Genomic DNA, 16,837 nt, shown 5'->3' with positions numbered 1-16,837 from the left:
CATTCATCTCAATGAGTTGACTCTGAAACCTAAAGGTGACCATTTAAATATGAACGTTTAAAACAATTTCATTGCTGATCATCCTAGCAGAAATGTATAGCTAGCTTTGCTTCTCTCAGAGTTCTAAACTGATTCACGCCCTTCCCAAGGTGCCAGAAGCCCAGATTGTTCCTTAGCTGCCAAAACTTCCAACTTCCCCTGACAGCTGCTGTGATGAAGTTACGTGCTTTCAATATAGAAATCTGCAGAATATCAAAAACTGAATATGGGACACCTTAAAATAGTTCACTGTTTAACAAAAACGAATGACAAAGTTTATTCACAACACAGCTTTTCCACAAACATTTGAGCATTTTAGAATTATCACTAATCTGGACCCATTTCCTCCGTCCATTCTTATACAGCAAAACACTTTAGTGAGTGCTTAACTTTAGGCATGTGCTTAAGTGCCATTATCTTCAATGTGACTTAAGCATGTGCTTAAAAGCTTTGCTGAATTGGAGCCCCACATAGTGCAAATTTCTAAGTACAGATACAGATTCTGTGTGATTGATATAGAGCAAGAATTATGAACTGAGGAAATTCACAAACCTCAAATACATCTGAGAATTTTACCATCTATTCACAGATAATTTGTGAACAGAAAAAAGGCAAACTTTATTTGCTGTTCTCTCTGAGTCTGACTGCAGCTCTTATCTTCCTGTCTTGATACATGTCATCAGGCCGATTATATGGCTACTTCCTGTTTCACTATTTCATATTTAAATGAGATATAGATTTTAAAATAAATAATTTCTAGCTATTTAGCCATATTTTATATTGGATCAAGTGCCTGGAAACTATTTTATATTCCATTAGTTTTCCTTTAACCCAAGTCTGCAGGAGTGTAATCTGGGTAGCAGACACCTACATTCAATTCATTTTGCAGTAATATATTAGCTCATGCTTTTTACCTGTGACTAGCTCTCTTCTTGCCTTTAGCAAAATCCCTATAGCCAAACAAAATGCCAGTGATATATTTGATTTGTGTCCGCTAATAAAAATAATTTCTCTGTGTGAATGATAGCCCTGGGGCGAAATCCTGGTCCCACTGAAGTCAATGGCTGCTTTGCCATCAACGTTAGTGAGGTCAAGATTTCATACTTGGTGTTCCCTGTGCCCCCCACCACCACCTTATTTTCACCCCTCAACATTTTTTTTATTGTTTTTCTAAATTTGTCCTTTAAACAACTAATTATTTACTTTACTGTTTACCCAGGATGGCCAGCAATGGAGCAATATATGTAATGCTGTTGGTTCCAGATGTTATTTGATTGCAGAAGATGCAGCCAAAAGTATTTCTAAACTTGTGGAGGATCAAAATATAAACGTACCAAAATGCAGTGGCCTTATAATAAAATATACAAATCAAACCAAGATATCTGACCTCACTGAACTTACCCGACTTCTAGATGGTGAGTAGTGGAAAAGTCTGAATTTCAAAACCCAATAATGAATACATAAGACAGCTACACCTATGCAATCTATAAATATGTAATATTTCACATTTAAATACAGCAGTTGACAGTTTAGGACGTGCTTGTTAAAAGAAATTAAAACTCATGGCTTGATTGCCAAATATATTTAGGAGTTCATATATTCTGAAAATATTTAAGGAATCCTTATAATATATTCCAGTGCTTCAAATGCACCTGGGTGATACTGTGCCTGTCTTGAATGTGTATATATTTTCAAACTATGGCTAAACTTTATATATTCAGACACCAGAACTGAAAAAGAAACATACAAACAAAAGCTGAACTGGAGGAAGCTGAAATGTTACCTGTAACGAACAAACAAAACCAGATTGGTCCACAAATGTAGTCTAGACAGATAAATTAATGATTCTCTGTTATTGACCCTTGGTCGTTACTATATGTAATGCTTGTGGGGGGGAGGGGGGAGGAGTTACATTTGTCAATATCTTATTTTGTTCTTCATAGGTTCCCAGAGACTTTATGATGGATACGTTTTTATATATCTAACTGTTCCCCTCCTCCCTAAAATAAAACAAAATAAAAAACCACCATGTCAAAAATCAATGAACAGTGAGCTTTAGGATTTAAATCACACCAGGTGGGAGGGCTGCTTTTCATAGTGAAGAGAAATCACTTCTGCTATGCTAGAGAATACATTTAGAATTAGAATACAGTACCTAGAACCCCATTCTATCATCTGGAATACACTGCCAGAATGATCAGCTCAGCCTGTAGTAGTTATAAGAATTAGAGCACAGATGCTCGGTCTCACCTTAGCCAGGCTGAAAGGAAATAGTTTTAACAAGGTAAAAAGAGAAATAATAAAAATGCAGACAGGTATTATATTGCAACAGTTAAACTGATGTTATTGTGTACTTTTCTATCAGGAGGGCATTTACTCCATCTTTCCCCTATTTGTACTTAACCTCAGAGCGAGCCAAAGGACTTAATGTATAAAAAGTGAAATCTATATTTTTGTGAAATATATAAAATATTTACTAATGAAGGTTAAAAACTCTTATTCTATAGGTCAAAAACATATTGCCATATTAGGAAGTCCAGCTGGAGAATCTTCTGATGATAGCCTTGTAGATCTGGTATGTATTGAAAGCTGTTCAGTTGCAGAATTGCTAAAAGCTAAATGCTTTTATCATGAACTGGTATTTAGGAGAAAGGCATATAACCTATTAAAAGGGGTTTTTTCCTTAGAAAGTCACCTTTTACAGAGAGTTAATCTTTGAACTTTTATTATTTTTAAAAGCAAGAAAATAGCCAAAGCAGGATAAAGAGAACATACTTAAGTGTGTATTATCTATTTGCTTGCATTAGTCTGTAAAAATGTAAATGAATTACTGAAATTATACCTGAGTAGTAATAACAATCTTGTATAGTACATCTTAGCTCTGATAGTCTGTTTGTATTGACATTGCATTTGCAAATAAAATTTCATTTCTTATGATAGTGATAATTAGTGTGCAACTCCAACTATACATTTAACTAAAGGAAGGTTTTATTCCCACATAGAGAGATGAGAAGTATTGTGAGTAGGGGTTTACTTTAGGACACCAAGTTAAATAACTAGGAAGAAAGTGACTTCATTGCTAAACCGTGGAATTTTAAAATGTGCACTTTTTTTGTCCTAAGGCTGTTGGCCTGGGTGCCAGGTTTATCAAGTTGGGAGGTCTTTCCCGTGGAGAAAGGGTGACCAAATACAACCGCCTTCTTGCAATAGAGGAAGAACTGGCCAAGAACGGAACACTGCGTATGAGCTTCTTTCTTTCTTGTTTTCAGCTTGCAATGAATAAGAGAACAAAGATTGCAGGAGGAATGATTGAAACTGCTCCACGGGAGGGAAAAGGAATGAAAAGACTATAAATAAGCAATGACAAAAAACTAGGATGGCACTTGCTACAACGTATATTGTTGTCCTAATGGATTATCTGTTTACCTGAATGTTAAAATAGTCCCCTTCTTGAGGAGTAGCCTACATCACATTTTTCAGCAGAATTAATTGGTTAGAATCTTCAAGCACATGTTGGCAAAAATAAGAAAAATTAAATTAAGGTTTCTCCTCACAGAAAATTTTAGTCAAAAGCAGATGTGTCACCACCATAGCTTCAGTTTACAACCCATTTCACAGTAATATTCTTTACAAAAACAATGCTGAGAAAGTTCAGGTTGCATGAATAAGCACTCAAAAGTCAGGAAATGCTGATGTTAAGGATGCATGTGCAACGTTAGCTGTGCTCCTTATAAAGAACAGGAGTACTTGTGGCACCTTAGAGACTAACAAATTTATTAGAGCATAAGCTTTTGTGAGCTACAGCGGATGCATCTGATGAAGTGAGCTGTAGTTCACGAAAGCTTATGCTCTAATAAATTTGTTAGTCTCTAAGGTGCTGCGAGTACTCCTTTTCTTTTTACGGATACAGACTAACACGGCTGCTACTCTGAAACCTGTGCTCCTTATATGTACCAGGATGAATGACATGGCCTACATCTTCTCTCACTCCAGTTTTATGCTGGTATAACTTCACTAACTTCAGTGGAGTCACTCCTGATTTTTACCGGTGTAAGTGAGAGAATAAAAGCCCAAAATCTTTAACACTTTGATAGCATATTATTTCTTGCATATCTCAGATTTTTTTCACACAACTTTATATTCACATGTGTAGCATGTAATATATTTTCATTCTTCTAGACTTACACTAACTCTAGATTTTTCTTATAGTCTAAGATATGTATAACTGTCAACAACCATGTAATAGCCTTCCTTATGTTCAATTTAGAGGGTGAGGCAGCTAAAGGAACACAGCCAGTTTAATTTTTTTTTTTTGGTAAATAAAATGTTTACCTATTATTAACACTTCAGATTTTTTTTTTTTTACACACACACACACACACACACACACACACACCACACCCTACTTACTTTCCCTACCACCACCATTTTTTGCATTGGTCTTGGCTAGGACTATGGGAAAAAAAAAATCTATGAAATCAGTTTACTTTACACATATGTAAAAACTGTAACAACTAACAGCAGTATAGTAATATAATAGCCCACATATAAGTTCACCATGTCCATTTTACTAGGAAAGAGACTTAGCTGAATATGCATGTGCAGCACAACCTTTCTTAGGTGCATTTCAAGTGACGGGACACATAACTACAGCAGTATGAACTTAACTGGCTCATCAGTATTTTAGTATGCAGTACTTTAGTACACTAAACAAAAAGATACCAAGCACTGACAAATGTTTAAAAATACACCGCAAACTTCAGCAGTTTCTTGCAGATAACACTGCTCTAGCTGTAATAAACCCGAGTAGCAAAGTCCACATCCACCTCTAACTACTCCCATCTCCACATAGAAGGGATGGGCCTATCACTATGCCCTGAAGCTTAACAAAGTCAGGCTGTTATGGACCAAGGTTCTGATCCTGCAACCAACAGTGTACTGGTGAACTGCTACACCTGCATTTAGCCCCATTAGACTCTAAGGGCCAGATTGCGGAAAGTATTTAGGCACCTAAAGATGCAGATAGGTGACTAGTGGGTTTTTCAGAAGTGCCAAGGCATCTGGGAGTTAGGTACCCTGCCACTTTTAAAAATCCCATTAAGCACCTATCAGCATCTCTAGGCACCTTAATGCCTTTAACAATCTGGCCTAGCTTCTCTGTCAGTTGCAGATCAGTCCCAAGGGAGGTAGTGAGTTTTCATTCATATTAAAACTGTGTACTTATGTAAATTAATCATAATACATGCATCATTTGGGATTATATTTTTTAAATCTAGTGTAGTGTCTGCAAATTTGTTTAGAACAATCAAGGAACTTTTTTTCCATTGCAGGTTTAGGAGAAAACCATGAATTTGTTGATTTTGCTGAAGAGGCACAAACAGCGGAAGAACTTCTCAATGCACTCCCTCCCATAGAGCAGGACTCGTGGCCTTCGCAGCATTCTCAGCCTCTGCTGGCCCAGGACCAAAATCCTGTTTCCTTACGTGGTAGTACACTGCATCTCAACGAGGCTACCAAGATGGACCCATCATTATTTCCTTAATGACAGTTTGGCACTAAGTTGATATCAAACGTCTAGTCCATCAAGGTGCTGAGCATCCTCAGCTCTCATTAAAGTTAACAGGAGTTGAAGGTGCTCAGCACCACACAGGATTGGATCCTAAATTTTGAGTTTTAGGTTCTGATGATGCCATTAGGTCTGTGAGGAGGTTAATCATGTGCTTGTGTGGAACCCTACTTAAGTTTCCACATGGTTGCAAGGGGTTCCCCCTTGTGCCAATGCAATAAGGCGAGAGCTCTAGTGAATTCTCAGTAACCAAACTTCAATTGTTTGATTGCCATTAATTCTACTGTTACATCTACCTAACAATAAACTATTTTTAAATGCCTGAAGTTCAGCATTACTTTGTTTTCACTCAAACGCATCCTATTTTGATAGTTTTTGTACCTGTGCATGTTTTATTAGGCTCTAATTCTGCTGTATCTGCTACACCTTGTATTTAGCTGGGACACACTGAGTACTTTCCCAGACCAAGAAGAGCTCTGTGTAAGCTCAAAAGCGTGTCTCTCTTACCAACAGAAGTTGGTATAATAAAAGATATTACTTCCCACTCACCCTGTCTCTATAATTCTGCTATAAGACACTGCACTACTAAAATAGGGGTTTATATTTCTTTATATATTTTAGCCAGGGTAAATTTGTAACACAAAATAATCCTACACAGCAAGTCATTTCTTATTTTTTAGATATTCTATAACACTTACCTGAAGATACTTTGTGTGGGATTTTCAAAAACTGCTCCACATTGACCTATCTCTGCTCCCACTGACTTTAGTAGAAACAGAGTTAGGCCAGTAGGGAGAAGTTTTTGAAAATCTTACCCATCATCTGCAAAACAAGATTTTGGAGTACTGGATGTTTTAATAGCATTATTTTCTCTCAACTCTGCATAACTATATTTACTTTTTAAACAATAACAGTCTATTCATTTTAAAATGATCCTTAAGGTTTATATATAAGAACAAACAAACTATGGACAAGTAATAAGCAAACATTTTATGAAAACAAAGAAACTTGACTGTTATGCTATTTCATCACACAACACATCCTCAACACCTCTCATCAGCCTGGTGTAGATCAGGAATTTTGTCCTGATTTGAGCAATTGATGGCCAGTTACATCAGTGTAAACCCCAAGTATAGACAAAAAGAGCTGCACTTTGCACAGGTAGAAGAGGTTACCCCATTTTCAAGTAAGGAATAACAATAACAAGATTTCACAGTGTTTGGGAAATTGTCAGTAAGATTTTTTAATAAGCAACAGTGAAAAGAAATAATTTATATCAGTGTAACAGAAATAGTTTACATAAAAAGAAGTATTTTTTAAAAAAAACCTTCTGTTTTAGGATAGCTTGCGGTTAACATATACAGCAGTAGTAATAATTTGAGGAAAAATACATTTATAAAATTTTACATTTTAAATTCAGTGTAAGCAAACAGATACCTAAGTGTAAAATTAACTACTAAAAAACCCACAGAAATGTAGATAGACAATAAAGTGACAAATTTCCCTAAATTTAGGAAATACATTGAGTTAACTAATTAGATCAACCCCAAGATTTGCTTACCAAACATGCCAAAAAAAAAAAAAAGCACAACTACCACATTCATGACTATCATTTTCTTTCTAAAAGAGAAGCACCAGACAGCTCCATGCAAAGCCAAGCTAACAAACTGAACACATTCATCCTTTTCAATAGTTAAAATACTATCACTGTTTCTTATGGGCATTAAAAAAAACTCCAATAGTGCATTCAGGTATATTACCACTCAACATCAGTAACACCAATCTTCAGTTTAAGTTAAAAAATAAATCCCTGATTACATTTGTTTGTTCAATGTAGTCGACAAGCAGAGTGAAATATTGTGCTGATTTTTAAAAATGTCTATGGAATGGGGATTGGTAGTGAAGAGTAAGTTTATACCTGTAGCTCTATCTTCATGGGAGAGAAGGGCCTTGATAAAATGTGGTACTTGTGTTATCACATGATAACACAACTCATGCCACCACAGTATAAGGCTTACACGGATCATGTTGTAAGTTTGTGTGTTAGTAATACTGGACCTGCTCTTGAAGTCAATGGGAGCTCTGAGTGCAGATCAATTGCAAGATTGACAGAGAGGCCCAATCCTGTATACATTTACTCACAGGAGTCCAGTAAAATTTATTATGTATTACAGTAGCCCCAAGAGGCTCCAACCAACTTCAGATCCCCACTGTGCTGGGTGCTGTCTGTGCCCTGAAGAGTTTACAATCCAAACAGACAAGATGGACAAAAGTTGGGAGAACAAGACGGGGAACTGAGGCACAGAAAAATTAAGTGATTTGCTCAACAACATATAGGAAGCTGTGTCAGAGCTGGGAACAGAATCCAGATCTCCTAAGTCCCAACCCAGTGCATTAACCACAGGCCCATCCTTCCTCTTCAACTCAAAAGGATTTACATTTACTTCAGCGGGAGTTGGCTCATTAAAGCCAGACTACAATGGACTCCTATGCATAAGGATTATTTACATGTCTAATGATGTGCAGGAATGTATTGTCACACGTGATCCAGTAAAGGGGGAGTGGAAATGTCCTCATAGGCACAGCTTTTCAGGATTGGGCCTTGTTCATTATTTTCCTATTCCCACTCTATATTGAGGACCTCACTCCACTGAAATCAAGAGGAGTCTTTCCATTGATTTCAATGGAAGTGGGATCAGAACTTAACAGAGTTTCAATTCCCACAGGCTAAGGAAGCATCAGTTTAACATTCTAAATTTAGAAACAGTTACCAAAACTCCTGGTACCAAACTGGCAAACCGCACTGCCTGTTTTCACTGCTCGTGTCAACTGTTTACTGGAGAGACCATTTCACGTTTGTGCTTTAAAATGATTTAAAATAGCTTGTGTGGAGATGTTAGTGAGGAGGAGATCAGTAGAAGCCTTGTATTAAACAGGAATCAAAACATTTTTAAGGCAGTGTCTCAAACTGATTTTTATTGATATTACCCAGTCTAAATGAGGAAAGGTACTTCTTTGTGATTACCTACTTAGGGCCTGATCCAAAGCCCACTGAAATCAGAGGGAGGCCTTTCCACTGACTTTACTGGGCTTTGGATCAGTCCCTTATTGGCTTTTACAAAGTGTCCAGCTAACACACACACAAAAAAAGTGGGATTTTTTTGATAAAATTAAAAAATAATATTGTGAGTAACCTATTATCTAGGAAAATACACATACGAGACCAAAACAAAAAAGGGATTTTGAGTTGTATATAGTTATGTAACCTGCTAATGCATATACCAAAACTGCATACAGTAGGCCATTTCAGTAAGCGATTACTGAATATAGTTCTGAGTGCAGAATATAGCCCTTGCCAATTCACCTAAGCAATTTACACTTACTGAGAAGGACTTCCAAAAATCTCAGCCTTTTAGCATAACAATTAGCAGTTAGAGCTGTCTGAATCTTTTGCTTTATCAACAGTAGTTTCTTTATATAATTGTTTGTTTTTTTCTTCTTTCATCTTGTGTTGATTTATGATTTTTTCAAGCATCTGGTCTTTGGTTTGTGCTTCACTGGTGGAAACAGGATCTAAAACTACAATCGATTCCGTTTGATTTTCACGGCTAATAGATTTTCTTGCAAATCCCAAGTAACTAGGTGACCTGGGAAGAAAAGTAGAATAAATAAATACACAGATAAAAGGTTTCTTTATCACATTTTTGGAACAAAAGTGAGCAGAAATGTATTTAAATTATTAGCAGCATGGATGACCAGGATAGTTGCATTGTACCGACAATGACAGACAAATATAATCATCAGTTAATATACTAAATACACTATGAATTTAAGAAGTGAACTAGGAAAATTTAAGTTATACAGCGGCAAACAACGGCTTTCAGACTATGAAGGAGAACGTCATTTTTAAGTGACATTCTCTTTTCTGTGATCTCTCTACATCAGCTCATAGCTGGACCCCAGGTTTTGGTTCTACTTGTCAGTCAGGGAGGTGGCAGTAAATAAAACTCGGGATTTGCACACCATAATCCTGTAGTGAAGTAGGGAGAACGTGGCTTCTTGTCCACAACTGCATTCTGCCCCCTCAAAGAGGATGAACACAGCCTAAATGTCCTAAACTCTGCCACATGCTACAGAGGTAGACTGAGATGGTCAGATATTCAAATTGTGCTCACCACTCTGCATCATTCTCAATGAAGAGCACTTCTGACAATCCAGCCATGAGATTCACTAACATGCAGAGGGTAATGGGCCCAGATTCTACACTTTTTGAGATAGGCTAATACTCTGATCGTTTGCTGTGGGAAGATCCTCACAGGAAGAATATTGTGGGTGCTTGCCTAGGGAGACCACCACGAAGCAAACTGAAAGGACTTGACTACTTTAGGGAGTTTTCTACTAGCGAAGTTACAAGTGTGCAACCCCCTAGTGTAGATAACTGCACCAGTGTAAAATAGGGCTAGCACTGGTATGACTTCGCCTAAATGAGACTACAAAAGGGGTCTGTACTTGGGGCAGCTACATCCCTGTGACTAGGTAAGCATGGGCAGATGAACTACATCAGTGCAAAAATCCCTAATGTAGATAACCCCTAGATTCACCAACAAGTTGGTGGCTCTGCTCTCATGGAAGAGCTAACTACACATGACTGCTGGGTTCAGCTGCACATGCTTGCCTGGAGCCATTTTTTGTCTATCTCCAACACAATCAGCAATGCAGCTCCAAGCTGTCAGTAAGTGAACTTGAGTATTGAAAGGAAAAACTAGAATCTACAGAAGGAAAAGAAGTGAACGTGATGGTTCCATCTGTTATGAGCTGCCCTCTCATGTGACTGTCTGAGACAGAAAGACAACAGGGAGAGAGGACACCTGGTTCAGCAACAAACTCAAGCGATGAGATTTCATGGGCTCCTATCGGACAGACAGGGAGATAGTAAATTCTGCAACCTGAACTGATGCAAGTAAAGTCACAGAAATGGCAAAGTTGTACTGAAGGTTTGTATTCTACACCCTAAGAGTGAAATTTCTCATCTGGTTTACGCAAGAGACGAATGTTTTGCATTTACATTTCAAACGGCACATGGTTGTTTGTATTTAGTGAAATTCCACGTTCAAGCAACCTTCACAAGCATCATGTCTAACATAAGAGCTTCAGTACAAGTTAATTAATTCTGAAATTGGCACTAATAGATACAGTTGCAGACTCACTTGAATACAGTCAAAACACACAAAATGAAGAAGGAAAATGCTGCTTATTTTATGCAAATGATGCCTCACTCAAGCTTATTTTTGCTGAAAATACAAGGTGGGATATTTTGAACATTACAGTGAATGAAACTTTTCAGAGCAGTGTAACTACAAGAGGGTTATTTTAGAAAGTGCTACGTCTGAAAAGCTGATTGCCCAACACTACAAAAATGGTCAAAGCCATAAATGCCACGTTCATTTTTATTTCACTTCGGAGGTAACTATCTTTCAAATCTCAACAGCTGGACTATTTAATACAATCTGGTGAATCAAAGTATAATTCTGCACTGGGCTCACAGCAGGGAGTCTGCATTAGTGCGTGGCAGCCATCCAACAACTGATGCACAGCCAAACACTCTGAAGTCTGTTTCACTTACAATAAAAATGGATAAAACTGCAATCATATTTACCACCTTCAAGGACAGAAAAATGAAAGATTTAAATCTGTCGATATAAAATAGTTTAATGGAGAAATCCAGTGATTAAGTCCAGTGTTATATTTTCTAGTGTAAAAGAAGGACTATTCACAATTCATTTTACTAGTATTTCCTTCGTCAAGTCCTCTACACAGCTACACCAGTTTGTCAGGACTGCTGCTAGGGAGTGTTATTGTTTAAATTATAAATCCCATTTATATATCTCACTCGTAACAGTTCAAATACAGCTGAAATTTGGAATGATATAGTTTCAGCCCAAGAGTAAATATAAAGTCATTTTTAAAAAGCGAAGAAAATTCCACGCTTTGTCAAAAAAAAAAAAATCAACTTTTATTGCCACAAATAAAGGTTGGGAGAGCAATTAGTGCATAATATGGTTAACCGCCTTTAAAATATATATTACTACAAATCCAACTGACTCAGATATTTACTTCCAGCTCTACACAAAGCATCTTTCCATTCAGAATTTTATTTTGGATGTCAAACTCAAATTATTAGTTGTGCAAATATGTGTTGAAGACTGAAATATTCTCCGAGTTCATATTTACAACAGAATAGTGCGGAAATCCACACACATTACATTTTTCAAAGCGACTAAATGTTTCTAATCTATTATATGAAACCTAAATACATTTTTACATGATAAACGGTAATATAACTGGCAGTCTAATGTGTCAGCTCCCCTGCAGTTTCGAGCAGGAGTGCTTGTAATTTTAACACAAAAATACCCACATTAACACCGTGACACAAGCCAACAAAAGCAACAAAACAAAGAGTTATGCCTGACTGTCAATCTGAGAAATAGTGCCACTGTTGCTTTTGCAGTAATTCTGACCTTGGGGGCAGCTGCAGTATAACAGGGCAAACGGAGGACCAGTTCCGTCAGCTCTGATGTGGATTTTCCTTTTCGTCACTGGTTTGCACTGAAACTTTAAGATTATTAAAATCTGGTTTTCTGTTAATTATATCATTTTGTTATAGACATTAAAAGCTAAAGATTCCTAAATACATGTCTGGACAGAGTCCTGATCATTTGCAAAAGCACAAGCCCAAAAGGACAACATTAAGAGAGTGAAAAAACACGGTTGAAACATTCATGTTTCGATCCCACAGTTTGACGACATTAACACAATTCTACGCTAACTATGATTTCAGGAGAAAGAACCAGGAGTCCTTGTGGCACCCTAAAGACTAATAAATTTAAAGTGCCACAAGGACTCCTCCTTTCTGCTGATACAGACTAACACGGCTACCACTCTGAAACCTATGCTTTCAGGACTTCCCTATTAATTTACCATATCGAAGCAAAATCCCCTGAAAAGAGCGTTGTCCTCATCCAAAACTAAATATGGTTTGAAGCTTTATGAAAGTTGGGACTAGATTAACATCATAGTGTGGGACACTGCAGCTTACGCTACCTAGAAACCAAACCTGCGACTCAGGTTCAGGTTTGAGCATTGTTGTAGCTGTGTCGGGCCTGAGAGACAAGCTGGGTGAGGCAATACGTTTTATCGGACCAATTTCTGTTAGCGAAAGAGAGAAAATTTCCAGCTACTCAGAGCTTGTCTCTAAGGGTATGTCTATACTACCCGCCGGATTGGCGGGCAGAGATCGATCCAGCAGGGGTTGATTTATTGCATCTAGTCTAGACGCGACAAATCGACCCGAGTGCTCTCCCGTCGACTCCGGTGCTCCACCAGGGTGAGAGACGCAGGCAGAGTCAATGGGGGAGCGTCAGCAGTTGACTCATCGCAGTGAAGACACTGCGGTGAGTAGATCTAAGTACGTCGACTTCAGCTACGTTATTCACATAGTTGAAGTTGTGTCACTTAGATCGATCCTCCCTCCCGCCCAGTATAGATCAGGCCTGAGACTTGGTTTGTCATATCTTTGTCTACTAAAGGGTATGTCTACACTACCCGCCGGATTGGCGGACAGTGATCGATCTATCGGGGATCGATTTATCGCGTCTAATGTAGACACGATAAATCGATCCCCGATCGCTCTGCCGTCGACTCCTGTAATCCACTGCAGCAAGAGGCGGAAGCAGAGTTGACGGGGAGCAGCGGCAGTCAACCCCAAACCGTGAGGACGCGAGGTAAGTCGACCTAAGATTCGTCGACTTCAGCTATGCTATTCTCTTAGGTGAAATTGCGTACCTTACATCGACTCCCTCCCCAGTGTAGACCAGGCCTAAGAAAAAACTTTCCTACAACCTCCCCCAGAAACTAAGGTGAAATTCACTCCTGTACTACAAAACTTAAGGAAATGGGCTGTATGCACAGAACTGAACACGGGGTCAGTGTTTGTGACATTTATCTCCCTTAATCCACAGGCAGGTCACAAGGCTGCAATGCAACTTTCCACAGGCTACTGGTCCAACCTATGTGCCCTTTACAACTCCTAAACCATGGATTTGGGCCAAATCACAGATCAGTAACCTGTCTCCGTACCCACCTTCAGTGACCCTCTTCTGCACCAGGCTATTTAGGGAAGCACAGGCCAACTGTGGCCCTCTACAGAGGTGTGGCAGACATCAGCCTGAGAGTAAATTAACCCTTAGAGCATTAACACAGCAAGTGCTGCAGAAATACATATGAGAACATTTCAGAATCTGTAGCAGAGAAGTGAATAAAATTCAAAGGACTAAAGGCAAACACCTGTTATATTAGTACATAGAGATAATGAGTTTTCACAAAACCTTCTTTACACTCTAGTTCTTTTCAAATGTGAGTTTCGGGAATGAAGAAATTGCCACAGTGGATTAGAACAGTGGTCCAGCTATTTCTTTTTCCTATCTCTGACAGTTGCCAATACCAGGAGAAAGAAATCTTATAACATACAATCATAGAATACCTTGCCTATGTTGGAAGTTCTTTCCTAAGCCTAGGCAGGTAGTAGTTAGCTACAAGGAATTTAATGCTCAACAGAACTGAATTTTTAGAAATACTCCATAGTCAGTGGGCTGGACTATCAAACCACCTAAAAACCATTGGTTTCAGAGTAACAGCCGTGTTAGTCTGTATTCGCAAAAAGAAAAGGAGTACTCGTGGCACCTTAGAGACTAACCAATGCATCCGATGAAGTGAGCTGTAGCTCACGAAAGCTTATGCTCAGATAAATTGGTTAGTCTCTAAGGTGCCACAAGTACTCCTTTTCTTTTTCTAAAAACCATTGTCAGTTTTATGCCTGCCGTAGCATGTACTTGAATAATCAGTGAAAGTCACTGAAACGGAATGGTTTTGAATATCGTTTCAGTGTCAACTATCTGCACTATAATTTAGGGTATTTTTATACATTTTATACACACACACACACACACACACACACACACACACACGAGAGAGAGAATCTATGTCAGCTACTTTTAAAACTATTTGTTAAAAATAAGAAGATTCTCAACTTCCAGAACATCCCATTGTCCTCCTCATTTTGTTCTTCAAGCTTAATTGTTCATGTTCAACCTGCATACGGAAAACCTTTGTAGTTGTGTCTTGCTGAGGCCGACCTGTTTCCTGCAGTGTCAGTAGACAATTCAGTGGTACTAAGATTACAGCTGAGACGAGGAGAACAAATCCTTTAATTGTATAAAATCATCAGATTAAGCCTTCCCCTCTGTGTAGTTCATTCTGTTAACTGAGTCATCTACTGCCTGGAAACAAATGTTTACTAAGTGGGGGAGGGGAGGAAAAAAAAAGGAAGAGTGAGGCACACCTTTCCTTTCTATGTGTACACACCACAGGAGCCATGGGAACTCCCTTGGCTTCCAACCGAACAAAACATTAACTAGTCTCTCTTGAGGAATTGCCATTAAATTAAGACTCCTGCTGGGATAAATGTTTGGGAAGACAGTTGTATGGGGAGTCGTCTTAAAGTTGAGCTAAGGCCCACAGTTTCTGTTTGTGACCCATTCCTTCCTGTGCCTCTCCTCCCCACCCCCTGGCTCCCGATTCCACACCAGCTTATTAACAGCTTCTAGCCTTCAATTTATTAACCTGTTGTATTGAAATCACTGGACTGATAGTCAAAAACAAAGCACTGTCCTCTGAACTAATTTTTCCAAATTCTGAAATATGATCAGTTAGTCTGTTTACAGGGATGTTTTAGAACTGACGTGCATCTACTCACATGAGGCCCAGTTCTAGAATCCTGGCTCAGACTGTGGAGCGCTTACATATATGTGAGTACTCCAATTACTTTAAGTCACTATCTTGTAAGCACTTATAAACAAGAAACTTTATTCATGTGTTTAGTTCCATTTAAGCCAATGGGTGAAATTCTGGCCGCACTGAAGTCAATGGCAAAACTCCCATTGAGACCGGTGAGGCGTGAGTCTACTAGTGTCAGTAAATTATTCATGTGTTTGGATTGCAAAGTTGGGCCTTCACTGACTACATGATCCCCTTCTTCAATGGGACTACTCACATGAGTGAAAGCTACTCAACATGAGTAAATGTTGCAGAATTGGGTGTTTAATATTAGCTAATATTCTTTACATACCACTCAGACGATGGGCTACAGAAGACTGACAATAAAGCAAAAAGCAATACATCATGCAGGACTATTTACTTGATTTTTTCAATAGGGATGCTGTAGATCTTTACATTTAAAGTTAGAGCAAACCAAAGAAAAACAGATTACACGGGAAAAGAGTTCCTGTAATTAGGGAACCTGTACTCTTGCATGGCAGGGTGCACTGTCAGTGGTCTGACAAACCACTGAAAACAATAATAAAGGTCAAACCTTTGTCAGGGTTTAAAGAAATGTAAATGGTAATGAGATGGATAAAGCCCCTTATCTTGGGCGGGAAGAAGGACAGTTAATAATTTGCTTGTACCTCTTGCTTAGGTGTCTGGTCAAAGCAGAGTGTTGTATGTTTCTTACCAGCCTGGTTAACCATGAAGTAAGTCTAGGATGCTGCTTAATTACAGTTTCAAGTTGTCAGCTGTGTTCAACAAAATGATTTTGCCCTGACTTCAGTCCTCCTTCCAAAGCAACATACATTAGTGCCTAGGGCAGGGATCGGCAACCTTTGGCATGAGGCCCGTCAGAAAACTTCGCTAGTGGGCTGGGACGGTTTGTTTACCTGCAGCATCCGCAGGTTCGGCCAATCGCAGCTCCCACTGGCTGTGGTTCGCCGTTCCAGGCCAATGGGGGCTGCAGGAAGCGGCGCGGGCCAAGGGATGCGCTGGCCGCTGCTTCCCACAACCCCCATTGGCCTGGAACGGCGGACCGCGGCCAGTGGGAGCTGCGATTGGCCGAACCTGCGGACACCGAAGTAAACAAATCGTCCCGGCCTGCCAGCGGATTCCCCTGACGGGCTGCGTGCCAAAGGTTGCCGACCCCTGGCCTAGGGGCTGCTCCAGTGAATCCTGGCTGCAAACAACCCCAACTGACCAAAAATGCAGTTAGGTATCAATATGATGCAAGGCACCCTGGCCAGGTTTTCTTTTCCCTCCCAGCCCAGCAGCCTTTTCCCAGGGAAACGGCACCAAAGTCCCTACACCATCTGTATTCCATTGGAGGATCCTGCTTGACAATAGCTTTGG

The 16,837-nt window shown here is 39.1% G+C and overlaps 2 protein-coding genes across 3 annotated transcripts in view; one reads left to right on the top strand and one right to left on the bottom strand.

Moving 5' to 3' along the window:
* The window catches only part of ENO4 (enolase 4), a 32,568-nt gene extending 26,421 nt beyond the window's left edge, over positions 1-6,147 (top strand). Inside the window, exons 10-13 of the mRNA XM_074960040.1 lie at positions 1,259-1,454; positions 2,547-2,614; positions 3,162-3,279; positions 5,370-6,147. Of these exons, the coding sequence (XP_074816141.1) occupies positions 1,259-1,454; positions 2,547-2,614; positions 3,162-3,279; positions 5,370-5,581 (594 nt within the window). The 3' untranslated portion in view covers positions 5,582-6,147. The remainder of the gene's footprint in view (positions 1-1,258; positions 1,455-2,546; positions 2,615-3,161; positions 3,280-5,369) is intronic.
* A 710-nt stretch (positions 6,148-6,857) lies between these two features.
* SHTN1 (shootin 1) overlaps positions 6,858-16,837 on the bottom strand; it is a 99,077-nt gene continuing 89,097 nt past the window's right edge. The window contains exon 16 of one of the 2 annotated variants that reach the window (XM_074959274.1): positions 6,858-9,252. In XM_074959274.1, coding sequence (XP_074815375.1) covers positions 9,030-9,252 — 223 coding nt within the window. In that variant the 3' untranslated portion in view covers positions 6,858-9,029. The remainder of the gene's footprint in view (positions 9,253-16,837) is intronic. The other variant, XM_074959273.1, reaches the window with a different exon arrangement.

The sequence above is a fragment of the Natator depressus genome, chromosome 7, assembly GCF_965152275.1.
Source record: "Natator depressus isolate rNatDep1 chromosome 7, rNatDep2.hap1, whole genome shotgun sequence".
Taxonomy (NCBI): domain Eukaryota; kingdom Metazoa; phylum Chordata; order Testudines; family Cheloniidae; genus Natator; species Natator depressus.
Note: the sequence above shows the minus strand (reverse complement) of the source record. Positions and strands in the feature narration are given on the sequence as shown.